Below are 18,768 nucleotides of genomic sequence, written 5' to 3' on the forward strand. Positions count from 1 at the left end.
TTATTAACAAAATACTTCTTCAGTATAGGATGCCTCCTGGAAAGATTTTGGAATGTCCTTGGCATAATATATGGGCAAAGAAATTTACTTATAACTTCATAGGCATATAGTTATGGTCATCTAAACAGAAGTTTTCATGGGCAGGAATAATTTTTATATATCATGAACACACAAAGAAAACATGTTTTAATATTGTGTATATCCTCTTGACATTACGGAGTTCATTCCTATAACCTCAAATATGCCCCAGCAGTACACTGTTATGTTTCACTTTTCAGTATTATTGCTACCAAATCACTTAAAAAATAACTGGAATGACATGTTTAAATACTTAGAATCTTCCTTGGATGGAATGAACATGAGTTAAATTTTTATTTTAGGGGAATGAAGAGGAGACTGAGAATAGGAACTTCTGACTTGGATAGAACTGTGGTTTTGTCTATTTAATTCTAAGCCACATTGATTTGGGCTACTTACATACTTTATTAATACTCACTTTCCTTATGTATTAAGTAGGAAAAATAATACTGATTATCAGTCCATGTTGAGAAGATTGTTTGGTAATGCAAGTGGAGTACTTTGTATATGTTTGGCACTTAGTAAAAACTTTAAGTAGAAAGAGCTTATTCCAACCTGGAAAGACAACACATGTTTATTTTCATGTTTTCTTCTTTTCTACAAAATTCAGAGTGATAATGCTCTTACAGAAAACAAAAGGTTTCCCAATAAAGCAGGACCTAGGTCAATGACTGGTGAATTTATATTTAATTTGGAAAGTGATCCTAAAAAATAAGAGTGGGAACTGAGACTAGTGATCCTGAGAAATGAGAATGGGAACAGGGAAGAGAGAAATTGAAGGGTATGAAGCTGTGAGCAACTTGGGCTCATGAAGCCTTCAAAGGATTAATTGTAACATCTGAAGGAATTACAGTCACCTGTTTCTATCTTCATTAATTAGGTTTCAATGGAGTTTTAGCATTCTAATATAGATTTGCAATCTAATATAGATTGGTCGAGCAGGTAGTGTCAGAGAATCTCCAAAACAGAAATTGAAAATTGGATTGCACAGCTGAGAGATGAGATCACACTTTCACAAGGATGTGTGCTACAAGATGTGAAAGTGGTCAGATCATGTAAGGAAAGACTAAGGTATTCAATACACAATTCTTTAAAGGAACCATGCTCTACAGACTTGTGAGCAATTCATTCCCAGGCAACTCTGCTTTAAGTTCATTATCTGCACAGCAATGGCTTAAATCTTATTCATAATGTAAGGACCAGTGTTTATATCATCTTATTCCAGTAGAATTACATCTTGCCCCTGCAAGATTCTCAATGTGGATTTCTATGCTAAACAGAAGTAAAAAAGATTTTTGAGATAAGATATAGATTCATGTTTTGAAGAGTATCCCTTTCCTTTAGTTGTAGAAGGAAAACTGGTAGACCAGCAAAGTCTCCTTTGTGCTGAGTTGGCCACTTTCTTAATAGAAGCGAAGAGGAAAAGCAACTTTCTCTTTCTAAATAGCATGGAAAAATTATGTGTTTACATCTGACTTAGTGAAGAAATATTCCTTACCTTTGTATAATAAAATTTTTAGTTTATCCTGATTTTTTCTTTAACTTCCAGAAAGGTTGTCATTGGAGACGTGGGAAACTCTCAGAGTCATGGGATTATGATGGGATAGATATATGAAGAGAAACTACAATTGCACTATTCCATCAATAACTGATGACTATGATTTGGTGAGCATTGCTTTAACAAGGGAGACTACGTTATTAAAACCCAAAGATTTCAGGGAAGAAAATTTCCTCCTTCCTATTAAGCAGTATGCTTTCATCAGAGATCTATTTAGCCTTTAAGGTGAAAGTGGGTCCCAGACAAACATCTTTCATGTTACAAACTGTATTAAATTAATCAAAAAATAGATAAACATTGATAATAATAACAAAACAAGAGAAATGATGAACAGTAAAAGGTAAACACTTTTTAAATGTTACTCAAATAGACATTCAATAAAACCACATCATTTGGACAACTTAATTATTTGCATCATAAAAAATTCTAGTGGTTGAAATCTAAAATATTGATTAAAAAGCTTCAGTTGGACTTCAAATCACCCTAAAAAGAAATTTCCTTCTTAATAAAATAGGCAAAACTTTCCTTTTAAACTTTACAACTTATTTTGTTAAAAAATGTGTTTGCTATTCTTGAAAAAGACCTAAAATGGGTCTTTCCAAAGAGCCTTTCTCATTTTAAATTGAATTTAATGGAGCAGTGAAGTCAAAATTCCAAAGCATCCAGAAGAAAAGTGGAAGACCCAATCAGTGATTCCCATGTTTACAAATACCCAGAATTCTGGATTGATCCTTTGACAGCATAGGAGAGTGACTGAGCAATTTCTTAACAGTTTTAATTTTCCCCCTATGTTCTGAGAACATGACAATCCAGTCTTTCTTCAGAATATTTTAAAACTATAAAAGACAGAGTATACTACCTGGATTCTTCTGAACATCAAAGTTTGACTTTTACACATCTTCCACAAGAGCCCTTACACGAAGAGGGAAAGTTACTCTGCAGTCACCACAGCTAACATTCTCATGATCTCATGACTTAAACTGACTCCACACAGTCAGGTATATCCATTCTCAATTACTTACTACTGCCAGTCAACATACTACAGGAATTGTTGCATTTTTGTGGCTTCAATTTAAATCAAATAGCAAACGCGACTGTTTGTGAATGTTTTGACCAATGAATAAAAAAAATTCATTTCTAATTCTCACCAGAAGGACTTAAACAGCAACTGATGAACTGGGCAGTCATGAAGTACTGAATAGAATGTAGAAAATGAAATAATCCAGATCATTGCTTTTCAAGTGAAAATGAGCATTGATTTTGTACTGAGACATAGAAGTAAAAGGACTAAATATTTTTAAAAATTTTGCCCACTGAAAGAGCAAAATAGCACTCGGTGGCATTACATTGTTAACAAAATTTCTTTATCAGAAACTATAATTTAATATTTAAGTATCTAATTTACATGTGACAAGATATCATATTCAAAAAATTAAATTGTAACTAGAAAACTATTAACTACTAAAAACAATACCAAACACAACCCAAGCATTTATAGGAAAGAAATAGCTAGAATTTGAATTGGAAAAAAATGTTTCATATTTGGCTCATTAAACAAAGTATACATTATAGCCTATAAAAGAGCATCTTTTCTTGTTCATCAAAGTTTACCTTTTGTAAGCATGAATAACATGTAAGGATAGATTCACTGACTGTATATACACACGTGCATATACATATTGTGAGACATACAAAAATGTGTTGATTTAAAGATAGTTTATCTACTCATAACTGGCTGAACTTTGGAAGGTGTTGAAATCCATATTTCTACATGTTCTTTGACTCATTTAATAATGCCTTTTTAAAAACAGAAATTACATAAAATACTCTGTTTTTTATTAACTGAATATTTCCTTAAGCATAATAATAGACAAAGAGAGAATTGCACTTATTGTGTACAGTAAAGTGTTAGATTGCAGCTCAGCCGTCAAAGATCAGGGACTGTAGTACTGATGATAAGTTGTGCATTATATGCAAAGATAATGGTGTACATTGAAATTAAAATGAGAGCAACTAGTTACAGAACAAACGGGGATAACAGAAGAAAACATGCACTATTCCTACTTTAATGTAAAACTAATTTCTTCTAGGAAACCAACACTTTGATCTTCCTTTTACAGATAAACAGATTCTGCACCCTTAGCAACACAATAGACTTGGACTTCTGTCTTCAAATTCTAGTTCATTATCTGAGTGTTCTGTTCCAATGTCATCTCCTCAAGTCATCCTTGAAACTCTGGAGCATCTACAATATGACAGTCTCTTGATTAGGTTTCATTGAGCCTCAATATCCCCTTCAGTTCTGTATAAATAAGGTTCATTATTCGTCTTCTTCTGGTTCCTGTGGTATCACAGATATTTCTTCCTTTAAACAATCACTGAAGAATCTAAGGATTGTGCTGTAGAGATGATACTTGCTTTTCTCAGATACATTATAACCTTCATCTGGGTAGACCTATGATATGGAGGAGAAAAGTAAATCCAGGTTACCAAAGCAGCTATCATCCCTCAGTATTCAACCTTTTACCATTATGGCATAGGTACTTTAAAAAGTCATACCTAACCAGGGACTTTGGATGCAACTAAGTGGTAGAGTGATTTCCTAGCATGTATAAGGCTCTGAGATTGACCTTTAGCATGGAGAAATAAAAATAATATGTAAACAATATCTGAGCTATTAAGATTCTGAGTCCTTTTAGTTAAATTTTAAGAAGATTTTAAATATATAAATCAATATTTCAAACAATTTTTTAAAATTTAATTTGGATTCATTGGCAAAAAGAGTAGATTCTTCCACATTGATGTTGAATATAATTTAGCTTTGCTTAGAAAATGAATTTTTTAGAAATCTTTCAACTGTGTATCATTTTATGCTCCTATGAAATGTCTATATATCTTCCATCCTCTGGCTTTTTTTTACAACCTAGGGAAAGTATTTCTTAAGAACAGGTAGACATCTATTTGCAATGTAATCATCAAAGGAGGAAACATTTCCATCTCCTATTTTCTGTGGGAGAGTAGGATACTTGCTTCTGCCTTAAGGAAGTTTAAGTAACCAGCATAGGTGTGAAAGTGTAAGTTCCTCTCAAAGAGTTTTGCTTGAGATCCTTTGACACCCTGCTCACATAGGGCCTTCTAGGGAATTGTTTCACTGGGATTTGTTTCCCATCAAGCCAATGCAGTTGTGGGACAAGTTGTAGGTCAAATTTTAGCTCACACAGAACCTGGTGACAGCCATCTAATGCTGGTTTCACAGGTATGCAAAATGCAAGAGATACAGGTCTGTGGAGGGTTCCACTCACATCTCATAGGAAAGCCTGGGAGGTCAGGGAGAATTTGGTAGTGTCACAGTTCCTGCTAACAGCTCCTAAGAAGGTGACACGTGAAGCTGTGAGACTGAAGATGAAGCTACAATAAGACCACAAAACTTAGAGATTGGAGGACTGCAATCAGAAAGGATATTGGAGTAAGGCTGCCCAAGTTCTTTGAAGTTCACATAAGGATACCACGTGCCTCAGACACAAACATGGTTCTATAACATTTAATGTTTGACCTGTTGAGTTTCAGTCTTGCTTTGGTCCAATTCCTTATTATTTTTCTTTTGAAACAGCAATGTTTACCCTGTGCTACAATTATAACTGGGAAGTTCACAAACCGGTTTGTGTTGAATCTTAGAGTCTTAGAGAAGATTTGACATGGACTTTTTATCATTGCTGGACCCTTGGATAGAAACTGAATGTATTTTACGTTGTGAAATTGACATGAGCCTTTGGAAGCCAGGGCAGAATGTTATAGTTTGGATCTTACTGTTCCCCAAAGGCCCATGTGTTAAAAGCTTGGTCTCCAGCCTGTGACTCTAATGGGGAATGGTGGAATCTTTAGGAGATTTGGCCTAATGAAAGAAAGTTAGGTCATGGGGGACATAGCCCTTCCTGTCTTTTTCTTTGCTTTCTGGATTCCATGAAATGATCAGCCTTCTATACCATACACAGGTCCAAAGTCATGGGGTCAACCGATCTTGGACTAAAACTTCTAAAACCATGAACCAAAATCTTTCCTCCTTACTAGTTGCCTCAGATATTTTGTAACAGAAATGGAAAACTGACTGAAATAATTCTTTCAAATGCTGAGAAATTTAAAGCACATTTTACCCTCTATGACTCTTCCTTCAAGATGAAAGTATATGACTTCTATGAAGTAAGTCCTTGATAAAACTTTGCTACGTGTATGAATGCACAGATAGAAATGGTAATGTAAGTGGTATTTTATCCTCTCTTTTTTTCTAGTAGCATTTCTCCAAAATACTTGTTTTGTCTCATAATTTTTTATGGCAAGGGTGAAAGAAAGTAAAAACAAAAGGGAAGTAGAAATTTACTCTTCAAAAGAATTCAATATTAGTTATGTTATCACTGAGTAGAAAAGGACACTTTTGAGAGGGTTTATGAATTCAACTGTAAAGCTGGTGAACCACATTCTCAGTGTCATTAGGATAAAGAATACAATCTTTGATACCTAAAAAATACTAGAAAACAATAACATTGAAATTGGAATGATGAATATACTGTGTTCTTTATCCCATAAGTAAAAAAAATGTAAAAAGTATTTTTGAAATAGTTTTGGACCTTGAATATTTTCCAATGGCCTATGTTTTCAAAGCTTAGTCCACAGAGTGGTTCTCTTGGGAAGGTGGAGGAAGTTTTAAGATGTGGAACCTAGTGGAAGGTTATTAGGCCATTGTGGATATTCCCTTGAAGAGTGTTGTGGGATTCCAACTTCTTCTTTCCTCTCTTTGCTTTCTGGTCTCTAATGGGAGCTGTTTTACTTCTCATATGCTTTTGCCATGATGTGACGTTGCCCAAAGCAACAGGTCAAATCACTGATTCAAAGTCCCAGAAGTGGGAGCCAAAACAATGCTGTTCTCTTTATTACTGATTATCTCAGGTATTTTTTAGAGTGACAGAAAGCTGTGTCCACTCATCAAGGCACTTAGACACCAATCCAGCTCTGTATCAAGCTTGTCTAGGCATAGCTCACACAAATTTTGGTATCATCCACATGATGCTGGTTTTACTAGAATGCAGAATGCAAGAGTTTGAGAGTTATGGAGGCTTCCACCCAGATTTCAAACAAAAGCTTTGGAGGTTAGGCAATATGTGGTCATGCCACAATCCCTGCAAGCAGGGATTCTAAAAGAGTATCTTACCTGCATAGTATAATTCACCCCAGCTTTTATTAGATGCTTGATTAATTCTGCTGAGTGCTGGAAATGAACTTTTGCTGTAAGAAATTAAATTATGATATTTGAAAGAAATACATTTATTAGAATCAGAAATTTTCCATATTTTTTAAAAGAGAATAAGCATTTTACTTTACATACATTGTGTCTTTAAAAGAGTAATATTTGCTTTTAACTAGAAAGATGTTAAATATAATGGTAAAACTTTCAGTTCAGATTATAAAAAATGACCCAATATAGGAATTATTATTAATGCTTATGGTATAGTATAGTATTTAGATATACTTTATTGGATATCATGTATTAGGTTTAGTTATGCACATAATTCATAACTTATGAATTTTTCAGTACCATGGGAGTCTTCTCTAGATATTAATACAACAAAACAGACATCTTTGAAGATTATTAGAGTCCAAACAGTAAGATACTGGCATCCTTCTTTATTATTTTGAGTTAGAACAGAATGCCCCATGTTGAGAAATAGAGCACACATCTCATTATTTGAGGGTAAATATTTAATCTAGAGCATGATAGTTACTATTGTATCCTTCTAACTTCCTTCTGCATGAATATAAGATCCAAATACTCTGAAATAAATAGAATAAATGTTCTAGATTTGGTAGCAATATTGAGCGAACTAGCTTTGAAAAATGTGGACTAATTAGTCAATCTTTGTGCTGCAGTTTGCTTATGTGGCACCTGAGCTAATCCTTTCAGTACTCTATACATCTTCAAATTTCTATGAATAACTTTTTTTAGTTTGAAAATTACCTACTGTTCTTTTTAAAATTTATCTTAGTTTTGAATTAGCACCCATTAATAACATAAGGGAATTTCACTGTGATAATTCAAAACATTGTATCTTAAGCAAAATCACCACTTAATTTTAAGCGAACAATTTATATCTGTCATTATAAACCAAAAGAGCCTTATCAATAGTTTAAGCATCTTTACTACTCTAGTTCTATGGTGTCAAATAAATATACCACACTGCAGAGGATAAATATATACCACACTGCAGAGGATAAATATACCACACTGGACAGGAGGAAATGTAATTTTAGGTATGTTTTGAATAGGATTTTCTATTTATGCTCAGATTTTCCTGAACTGCAATCCTCCTATTTATGCATAGTTGGGATGACAGATGTGTGCCATCAACCTAAATTCTTCTTCTTTTTAATTGACTGGAATGGGGTCTTGAGAATTTGTTGCTGGCCTCAAATCAATGATCCTTCCAATCTCTGACTCCTAAGTAGCTAGGATTTCAGGCACATCCATCATGATTTTAGAGAGTATGTTTCTGGGCTATTGTGGGTCAGCAGATCAGCTCTGCTCCCTGGGTTTCCCTAGACAACCGTCTACTGTGAGGGTGCAGCTGAGAAGCAGGGAAGTTCTTGGAAGAACAGCTCCAATTACTCTAGGCTGGAGCTGCAGGACTCTACAGGGAATATCTCAAAACTGTCTCACCAGAATGAAATGCTAGACCGAAGAAGAACCCAGAGATCCTAAAAATATAAGCAGAAAGAAAATGATAAAGAGTATGCCACCCGCTGAGGGAGATGAGATTGGCAGAAGTTGGGCAGGAGAAGAGACAGAGCAACGGTGGTGGGCTTGCAGCTCTGACGGTGCCTGAGACCATCACTTCCACTCACCCTGCAGCTCTTACCCACAGCTACCCAAACCCATTTCTTGAGGGTTAGTGCCCTTATCTGAGAGTCCTAAACTCATAGAGAATAGAGAATTTTTTTTGCATATAGAAACAAACTGGCAATTCTCAGGAATATTGGTGGTTGAAAAATTACAGGAAAGTATTGATTTTCCTGCTTATCAAGTTGAGTAAGTGCCCAGAGCAGTGAAATTTGTAATCATATATGTGGTGTTCCCTAAAGTATGACACCATTTTTTTCATTGATTTGTAAATCTAGGCAAACAGAAGCCAGATTATATGTAAGTAGCATTATAAAGACTTTTATACTATTACCTTTTCTCTAACAACTCTGTAAACCAAACAGGGCTGATCTTTTATCCCCTGAATGATGGAGAAATCACTATTCAGAGATTAAATGGTTAAGTGTGCTTCATCTTTGAGATGATCACACAGGAACTTTTTTCTCTAATTGCATATAGTGTGAATTCTCTATTTAATTTTATCACTTTCCATTTGTTCGTTTGTCAAAATTTCTGGTAGTCATATGAAATTTTATGATCTGTCTTATCCTACCTTGGAACAAATTTCTCTAATTCAGAAATTTGATAATGCTCAGTAATAAAATTACCATACTCTCTAAAAAAAAAAAAAAAAACAGATTCCAAATAATAATTTAAACTTATTTTAAATTCATGAAGATCTTTTCAACATTTTCCTACTATGTTAATGAGAAAATCACCAGACAACTCTAGATAAATATAAGTTGCTAAGTAAATTTAAGCTACTAGGAATATTAATTAATATGGGCAATGACTGAGGTAAAATAATCCCTAATGTAGCTCATTTATTTATTGTAGGAAAGCTATATGAAAAGAACTCTATCATGTCTCCATATGGATACAGCCAAAAAGATAAATGTACACCTGAGTTTTCAGTTGGATATTCTTACTGCACAGTTTATAGTGCAAAATCTGTCCTCTTTCCAAGGATATTAAAGTCTGACTGGCTGAGTGAGCTAATTTCTAATTTTTCCAGATAATATTAGTAATGATAGCATTATAATATCATTGGCTGAGCACATGTAATCCATAAGGCCCTTATGGGTTGTGTGATGTCTGTGCTTGTGCACACACAGGTATGATTGCTTTGAAGTGACCAGCACTGGACCTTCATGCTCTTAGGTAGGGAAACAGTAGGCCATGAACTGAGTAAATTAGAAATAAACAACATCATTTACCTTAATAGCAACAACATATTTCTAGAGGAATTTGAAAGATATTCCAGAGTGATGGCTAGATATAAGATAATTTAAATTTAGACATAATTTATTCACATGACAGATGCTTCTGTGTATAGCAAATAAGGACTTTTATCCTTGGATTCAAATCTCCTTTTACTAATAGCTATGGATGTTTTCTAATATTTATTTCTCTAATTTGTTAAATAGAGAGGTGATAATACCCACTGTACAGTATTTTTATCTGGAAAAATAAAATATTAAGTACTGTTGACACATTTTCTGACTTAGTTTGTATTTTAAAAATTGCTATTTATTATTACCACTGTTAACATATATGTAAGGTCTTAATACCATAAAACAAAATTTTAATGTTCTTCAAAATTTTATGATGTCTTTTCATCAGTTTTCATGCAGCACTGGTAGTGTATAACCTAAATCTTTTTATGAATTGACTTCTAATTTTATAATTGTTTTAGATTTTGAGAATAGTTGCCAAGAGAATGCAAAGAGTTCCTGTATGTTCTTTACCCAGGTTGTCTTATTGTTCACAGCTTAACTTATTATTGGATATTTATAACAAAAAAAAAGCCAAAGTGGTATAATATGACCAGATAAACCCATTTTACTTGGTATGCACTTTTTATTCCCTGTGTCCATTTTTGATCCTGGGTCCCATCCAGAGTAACGTGTTATATTTACCCACAATGTCTCCTTTATCTTGGATCTGTTAAAGTTTTGATCTAATGGCCTTTGAAAGTTCTGAGGTGTATGATCAAATATTTTGTAGAATCTTTCTCATTTGGTTTATCTGATGTTTTCTCTTGATAATGCTAGAGTTATTGCTTTTGTTAATAAACCATCAAGGTAAAGTGTCTTCTCATTACCCATATCCAGAATAGCTATTATGAACATGACATAGAACTATTGATATGAACCTTATTCATTGGCAGAAGTATTTGAAGCAAATCATTAAGTGTAACCCATGTTGAAGCAGGGAGGGAGTTAAACTGCCTTCTTGAGGGGGAATAGCTAAAAAAAGGTGTAAGGAATTCTGTCTTTGGATATGTGTCTCTGCCCCCCCACACACACATTTATTACACAAACACACACACAGATACACACATACACACATACATACACACACACACACACACACACACACACAAGCTGATCTAAGCTCTGATTTAACCATAGCCTGATGTACTGAAATGTTATGTTGGAGAGATTTTATACTCTTTTCTAGAAGTCTTTTTTAGTGGTTTTCCTTGTAAAATTAGCTAAAAGTCCTGAGGTATAGCAGGGCTGACCAAGAAAAATAAGTTGGAGAAATTGATTCAAAACTTAGACTATTTGGGCTCACCTGCTAGTAAGTCTTGGATAAATGCTTCTTTTCTGAAATTGATTTTTCTTTTTATAGAATGGAGCTGTAAAAACTCATATTTCTGTTTAAGGTATCACATGGGGTCAGAATAATATAAACTTTGTGAGCTCTAAAAGCTTCACATGAATATAAAGAACTCATTACTACCAATATCAATCACATCCATCTCCCATATATAAAGTGATGAAAATATAGAGAGGAGAAATAAAAAGTTTTGTTTCTCATTTAAGTGAATGACTTCACCAGAATTCCATCCAGTACTTGCACCTTTTGGCTATTTTACTGTTCTTAGGGGTTGTCTTCCATTTGAGTTCTGTTAAATAACACTGTAGTCATAGTCATTAGCCTCATGTGGCTATTTAATTTAAATTAGGAAAAAATATTAAAAATTCTGTTTCCTGGTCACATGATTAAAGCCACAAGTTTCCAGTCGCTACTGTGGACAGACAGGACATTTCTATCATCATAGTAAGTTATTGCACGTGCTTCCATTTCAGGCCCATCATCTCCTCTCCTCATAGCCCTGAATTCTTTCTTCCCACTTTCTGTCATGCATCTGATTCTGTTTAACACTTCCTGCTGTCTTCTTCAGCAAGTTTGAGGGACCCTGGAAACAAGTGCTAAAGTGTATTACTATGTAAAAGGTCAGATCCCAACTAACAATAGCAGCAAATATAATACTTACTATCAGCAGTCCCATGAATTATCAGTATATTTTCTTCTTTTAAACCATGGATATTATGTAGCACACTGGATGCCTATAAAGGAAAGCACAAATATCTCTTTTGTATAAGTCTATCTATAAAAGCAATTTGAGTTAAGTTTTAGAACAAAAAGGTGCTCTTGGCTGTTTTTAAATTAGTTACCTGATAAGTGCTTTCTTCCTTAGATGGCATACCAAGGTATCTTTCAGAGAAAGCAGAGGCTGTGACCAAAGAAAACAGAAATATAAGAATAAACTAAAAACCTAGTTTATTTCAACATTTCAAATTTAATTGTCATGCTCCAGTAAAATCATTTGAATCAGGGAGGTGATAAACAACTTAAAACAGACTTTAATAACACATGATAAATGAGCTCAATTAGTTTCTCACTACATTGGGATTTTGTTTTCTACAAATCAATACATTGTATTAGGTCAATCCATACTATATACTCACCATACAACTTCATGTCTGTGATGGGTGCAAGCACTGATCCACATTTAAAAAGTTTTTCATCTGATTTTAAGATCATTGATGCAATATAGCCACCATATCCCTGGTCAGAAAAAATAACAATTTTTCTTGGAAATAGTTTCGGTTTTTTGATCATTGGGAGATAATATATAAATCAAACTATCTTATAATGCCTTAGACTTGCAAAAAAATGGATTAAAATCACTATGCACAGAAATTGATTTCAACAGTTGTTTAATTTTTTATATGAAAGTCTTTAAATAATCTTAGGTAATTGTATATCACCAAGTGACAAATATTTGCTCTATGATTTCATATTGTACATCTGGGAACAGATTCAAATAATTTGAAGCTAGGGAAATAAATCATATGCCATTTTAGGAAAGTTTAATATGCTTTAAATATAATATTTAAACTAGTATTCATGGTTATGTAGCATTAGGAAAGGAGAACAAAGTATTTTAAACATATGATCACATAGTTTCTGCTTTCAGTTCTGATGTGGCTAAGCAGATATCACCTAAAAATATGACCATAAGAAACAAGAACCTGCCAACTCAAATGCACCTCTTTTGCATAAGGATTATTTTGAGAAATGGCAAACATGGTGCAGTTCTGAAAACAATCTTAAGGAGCTCCCCTTTCATAAGAGATATTTACATTTGTAATGTCTTCGTTCTGCAGCAGGAAGACAGGGATGAATAGAGAATAAAAGAGTGATTCTTGGGGTAGGATGAAGGGTTTGGAATTGAGGCAGGTCAAAAGATACAAAGAATCAGGTACATAGGATGAACAAATCTGGAGATGGAATGTACAACATGAGGCCAATTATATATACCTACAGGTTTATACTAAATATGTATATAATAGTACAGATATTATATACGAAATTCAGGAGTTCTACTAAAGAGCAGATATTAGATGCTCTTACACAAAAGCAAAATGAAAAAACAAAAATGTATATAACTATGTGGGATGATGGAAATGTTCATGTGTTTTATTACAGTAACTACCTTACTATCTGTATTATTCTATAACATTATGCTGTATACCTTAAAATACACACAAAAAAATTATTTTAGAAAAAAAATCACTTGGGAGTTTTTTAAAAGGAAGATTCTGAATGGGTTTTTTTTGAGACAGGGTCTTACTATGTAGGTCAGAGTGGCCTTGAACTCATGACCATCCTATCCCAGTGCTATCTCAAAGTACTATGATTATAACACAACTGTGTTATAAAAATTGCTAACATTCCAGCCATCATTCCCTAGCTCAGACCCACTGAGCTTAAAACAAACAAACAAAAACAAAACTAATGAGAGGAAATAAAATCTGTCCCCACAAAACAACTCAGAATATTTTAAGAATGCATACTGTATCCAACTCCCCTATGATTTTACAGGGAAGGTAGGGGGAGGAGGTCATTGATGCTATGCAAGAAGTTGTGCTTTATTATTTTTTAAAGCATGAAAATTAGGAATTTAATGAAGCTAAATACTCTCTCAGACTTAATGATAGTGAAAGCTGTGGAATAAAATTCTTGCTGTAGCATTTAAAAAATCAAATGTAAGATGCTACTTTAATTTGATTTATTTCAGAGAAATAAGTTCTATTTTTAAAAGAAAATCAATGCTGGCAAGAATTAGAATAAATTAAATTTTAGTTGCTCACTTTCCTCTCAACCATTTTCTGTGCCAGAGTAAAACATTAAAGAGTTGTTGGAAAAGACATTCTGGCAAAGGGGAGAAGTAAAATACAAACTCAAGTGAGATATACAGATGGTAATCTAATTTCAGCACAACTCATATCATCAGGTAGATTCTAAAATTGAGGATCATAGTATTGACATGTAGTCAGTAGAAGGTTGTTTTTTTATTTGATATTATGGATGAAAAATGTTCAATAATTTTTGGAGAACTCTCTGCTTCTATGTGCCAATGTTTTACTGGTTTTTCTGATGATAAGATTTCTCCATTCATTACAATTGTTTTGAAATTTCTGTTTGCCTAATGTTTTAGCCTTATTCATAAAATATTAATGAATTTACTATTATTTTAAATTTTTCACTTAATAGGCCTACAATGTAGAAATGATCCCTTAGGTTTTTGTTAAAAAAAATAGTTTAAGAAACCAAATGCAAAAGACAGCAAGAGTTGGAAGAACAGAGAGTGTGGTCTGCAAATGCTATTTCACTCAGGACTTAAGTTTATATTGCCACATGTTCTGAGATAATCACTGAATGATGAACATAGTTTTTTAAAAGAAAGTACATTGGCAAAACTGAAAGAAAAATGGGGAAGGGATGCTCTTCCTATAAACTTAGATCCTTCTGATTTGTTCTGAACTATCTCACTTATAGCACACAAGGAAATCGCTTGAAAAAATTCTCTAACAGGATAGGATTAATACATTTTTATTTCATTATATTATTTTGTATTTAATCTTCTGTTTTTCTTAATAGTATTCTTATACTTTTTCACAATTCTTATATCCCCAGCCTTAAATATATATATATATATATATATATATATATATATATATATATATATATATATATATTACATAAATTAAAATCCTGGGGGAGACCTAAGAAATAGCTTCAGTGGGTTTTATATTCTGAGAAGGCCTCTCTGAATTTAAAAGATACAAAAGTGCAAACGACAAATGATTATCCCCACAGAAAGGTTTTAAAACCTCAAATATTCATTCATATCTTTAAGCTTGTTTATCTTCCCCAGATGTGCATCCTAACATTGTTATATCTTCTACGATCTCCCACTAAGAAGCTTTCCTAAACTCAGATTTAAATTTGCTTTCTCATCTCTAATCCTGGGCTGCCTTTATGCCTCTCAGCTCAATTACTAGCCTATTATATATATATATATATATATATATATACATACACACACACATATATAGTAGTTGTCACTTGTTTATTTTCTATCTACCCTCCATGCTAAACTGTGAATTCAATAAAGAAAGGACTTGTTTTTCGTTTTTGCAATTTGTGTACATTGAGCTTCTCTAAAAATGCTAGGAACATATTCTACAATAACTGTTTGTTGAGTGAATTTTTAAAATTTTTTAATTTTGTATTTTTTACAGTTTCTTTTAGAGATTTATTTTATTTTTTATTGTTGTGCTGGGTGTGATTACATTGTAACATTGCAAAGGTTCTTATGATGTATCAAACCCAGTGCTCTCTTTTATCCCCACCCCCATTTTTGGAACAGTTTCAACAGGTATCATTTTTACATTTACATACTTGTGTATACATTGTTTGCACCATATTCATCCTACCACCCCCTTTTCCCTCCACCTCCCCCCTTCCACCAGTGCAGATCACCCTTGCAACACACACACCTGGGCAGAACTTGTTCTACCCTCCTGTTCTCCTATTTTGTAGAAGAAAAAACATAAAATGGAAAAAAAGAAACACGGCATTTTTGCTAGTTTGAGACAGCTATTATTCTCCATTAATACTGACTCAGAAATCATGGTAATGTCAATTCTAGGGATGACATTTATAGGATTATCTTCTTTTTCCCAATTAGGTACAATTCATTCTATTATTTTATTTTAAATGAAAATAGTTCCTGAAAATTTTTGCTTCCAAGAGTTTTCTTACCTTTAAGAATTATATATAGTAGTTTAAAAGAATGAAAATTCCAAAAATTTGTGTATTATAGGGACTTAGGTTAGGTCCTGAAGATAATTAGTTGAATTAAAATGGTTCAAAATTTACAATAAAATGTCATACTAACAAATATTGAGTCATGAACATAGCCAGTTAAAAACTAAATATGCTATTATTAAAAACTCCATTCTAACAAATGAGTCAGAAAATAACACACAGAAAGAGACTATTCATAGGAAAATTAACAAGCAATATCTAGAAATAAACATTTCAAAAAAGAAAGTTGACCTGTATAAAGAAAAGTATAAAATACTAGTGGGACATTTTAATTTTCCTCCACATAAATTATTAGAAAAAATGTTTAATAAAATTTTAATTTAAAAATTGCAGCAAACACAGAGGGATGACAACTTGGGTTGACAAGAGAATAAGAAAAATAAAGAGTGAAAAATTAATTTAAAATATTAAAATGCGTTACTGTGAATCATGTTATAATTAAAAGATTAGTCATAAGAGCAGGCAGGTGGATTACAACAGAAATAAACCCAAGGATATCTGAGAATTTAATATTTAGATGTTATGAATTAAAGTACTAGATATTGTTCAGCTGATCAGTTGAGATGGAAAACTGACTAGCAACTAGAAACTAAGCAAATTTGCACCTCGTACTACAAATGCTTTCTTTGTGTCTCTTCCTTACCCAAAGCAGATTGGTACTGGAAAACGAATTCTTTTGATAAGAGTGAGACATCTGAGGTCTGGCATGGTGGCCCATACCTGTAATCCCAACTACACCAGAGATGGAAACAAGATTATTGTGTGATTAGAGGCCACCCAAGAAAATTGAGCAAGAGATCCTATCTGAAAAACAAACTAAGAAGAAGGACTGGAGTGTGGTTCAAGTGGTAGAGCACTTGCCTAGAAAGCACAAGACCTTGAGTTCAATTCCTAGTACACCAAAAAAAAAAAAAAAAAAAAGATGTCTCATTTTATTCCCTAGAATAAAATTAAAATTAAATCACCAAAGAAAGGATTAGAAAAGTCAATGCCAAATAAAAGATCTAAAACTTCAGTTTTTTTGATTAACTATACCCAACATCAGAAGACAATTAGCTAAGGAAATATTTTCAAACAACTGAAATCACAAAATGTTAAAAAGAAGATAAACGCTTATGTTCATTTTCATCAGAGGTCAACATAAATAACATTCATGCATATATTAATTGATCATTCAAAAAGATAATCATAAAATTGTTGATAAACAAAAAATAAGTTCATGTAGGAATTTCTAATTACCTTGTAACAGAGCAACAGAAGTGAGAACTAAATATCTCTTAAAAACCTACTTTCAAATGTTAAAATTATAATAAAATAATATATACATATATTGTACATATTTTTATATTTACATAGTCATATATAAAGTTATATTATAATAAATATATATGTCCAAACAATTAAAAATGATTTTATATGCAGTATAGCACTGACACAAAGGAATGGAGTCCACAAAGACCAAATGCAAAGAAAAAGATGGAAACTTAAGAAGTAGACAAAGCATAAAGACTGTATTCTTGGATGTTGCCCCTCCCTATCATACTAAAGGAGGTCACATATGAGAGAGGGAGGGTAAAGAAGGAAGTTAAGAAGGTGAATACCATTGATGTACCCAAGACTGCAGAACAGGTTCTGCTTGTGGGAGTTGGTACCGGTGGGAGGGGGAGGAGTTGGGGAAATGGTGAATGAGGGTGTATATAATACTAATACTGTGTTTACATGTATGTAAATTAAAAATGACACCTGTTGAAACTATTCCAGGAATGGGGGAAGAGGACAATGAAGGTGAATGGGGTGGGAGTGAATTCAAGTACAATATATTTGATATATTTTAAGAAGTTTTAAGAATTTTTGTAAATGCCACAATTTACTCCCACCAAGCACAACAATAAAAAAAGAAAAAAAGAAAAAATATGTATACTTAATAAATACATGCAAATATATCTAAAACTCTTTCAAAAAGAAAAGCATGACTACTATCATTAGCAAATGCAAGATGGCTGACAACCTAGATTGAAGTCATACTCAAATTCATCAAGGAACTCAATTAAGGGTGGGCTAAGCCTGATAGACAGACATTATTTTCTTTTGGAAATATAATAATACAAACCTCAAAGTCATTACTGTGGAGTCAACCAGAAAGGTTTTGCTCAAGTGATAGGAAAAGGAAAGGTTGAAGATGGCAGGTCCAAGAACCCACTGGACTAGAGTAAAGATGCAAGGATGATACAGGACTGACTGCAGAAATACAAAGAGATGCAACACAGGGAAATGTTTATAAAGAAAGAATGTTAAAATGATATCTTAACACATTCTAATGAGATTTTAAGGAGGGTGGAAAGTTATGGTTATATTCTAATAGAAAATTAATGATAATTTTCCAAAGTTGATGTAAGATAGAAAAATAGATTCATAAACCCCAAAAAACTCTATCATGAATTAATAAAAACATATTCATACATATGTACATTTAGAAAAATCTGTACAGGGAAATATCTTTTAAACATATGAGTCAACATTGTGTTCATCAGTTCTAACTAGATTTTTTATAGATTCAGTACAATTCACTTAAAAATCTCTGATATCTATTTTTTTTAGAAATTTATAACATGTAATTCTAAAATTTATAAAGAAATGTTATGTACCTAATGAAACAAAAGTAGAAAAAGATAGGAAAACTCCTATTATCTGGCTTAAAGGTATAGGTTATATTTTATAAATTTTACAAATGCATTTCAATAAAAATGTAATT

At 32.8% G+C, this 18,768-nt stretch overlaps 1 protein-coding gene across 4 annotated transcripts in view; it reads right to left on the minus strand.

Moving 5' to 3' along the window:
- Nucleotides 1–634: 634 nt before the first annotated feature.
- Dpp10 (dipeptidyl peptidase like 10) overlaps nucleotides 635–18,768 on the minus strand; it is a 1,373,287-nt gene continuing 1,355,153 nt past the window's right edge. For all 4 annotated transcript variants that reach the window (XM_074070578.1, XM_074070577.1, XM_074070579.1 and 1 more), the window contains exons 22-26: nucleotides 12,305–12,404; nucleotides 12,011–12,069; nucleotides 11,830–11,902; nucleotides 6,840–6,913; nucleotides 635–4,091 (exon numbers count right to left, since the gene is read on the minus strand). In XM_074070578.1, the coding sequence (XP_073926679.1) occupies nucleotides 3,957–4,091; nucleotides 6,840–6,913; nucleotides 11,830–11,902; nucleotides 12,011–12,069; nucleotides 12,305–12,404 (441 nt within the window). In that variant the 3' untranslated portion in view covers nucleotides 635–3,956. The remainder of the gene's footprint in view (nucleotides 4,092–6,839; nucleotides 6,914–11,829; nucleotides 11,903–12,010; nucleotides 12,070–12,304; nucleotides 12,405–18,768) is intronic.

This window comes from Castor canadensis, chromosome 4 (assembly GCF_047511655.1).
Source record: "Castor canadensis chromosome 4, mCasCan1.hap1v2, whole genome shotgun sequence".
Lineage (NCBI taxonomy): Eukaryota > Metazoa > Chordata > Mammalia > Rodentia > Castoridae > Castor > Castor canadensis.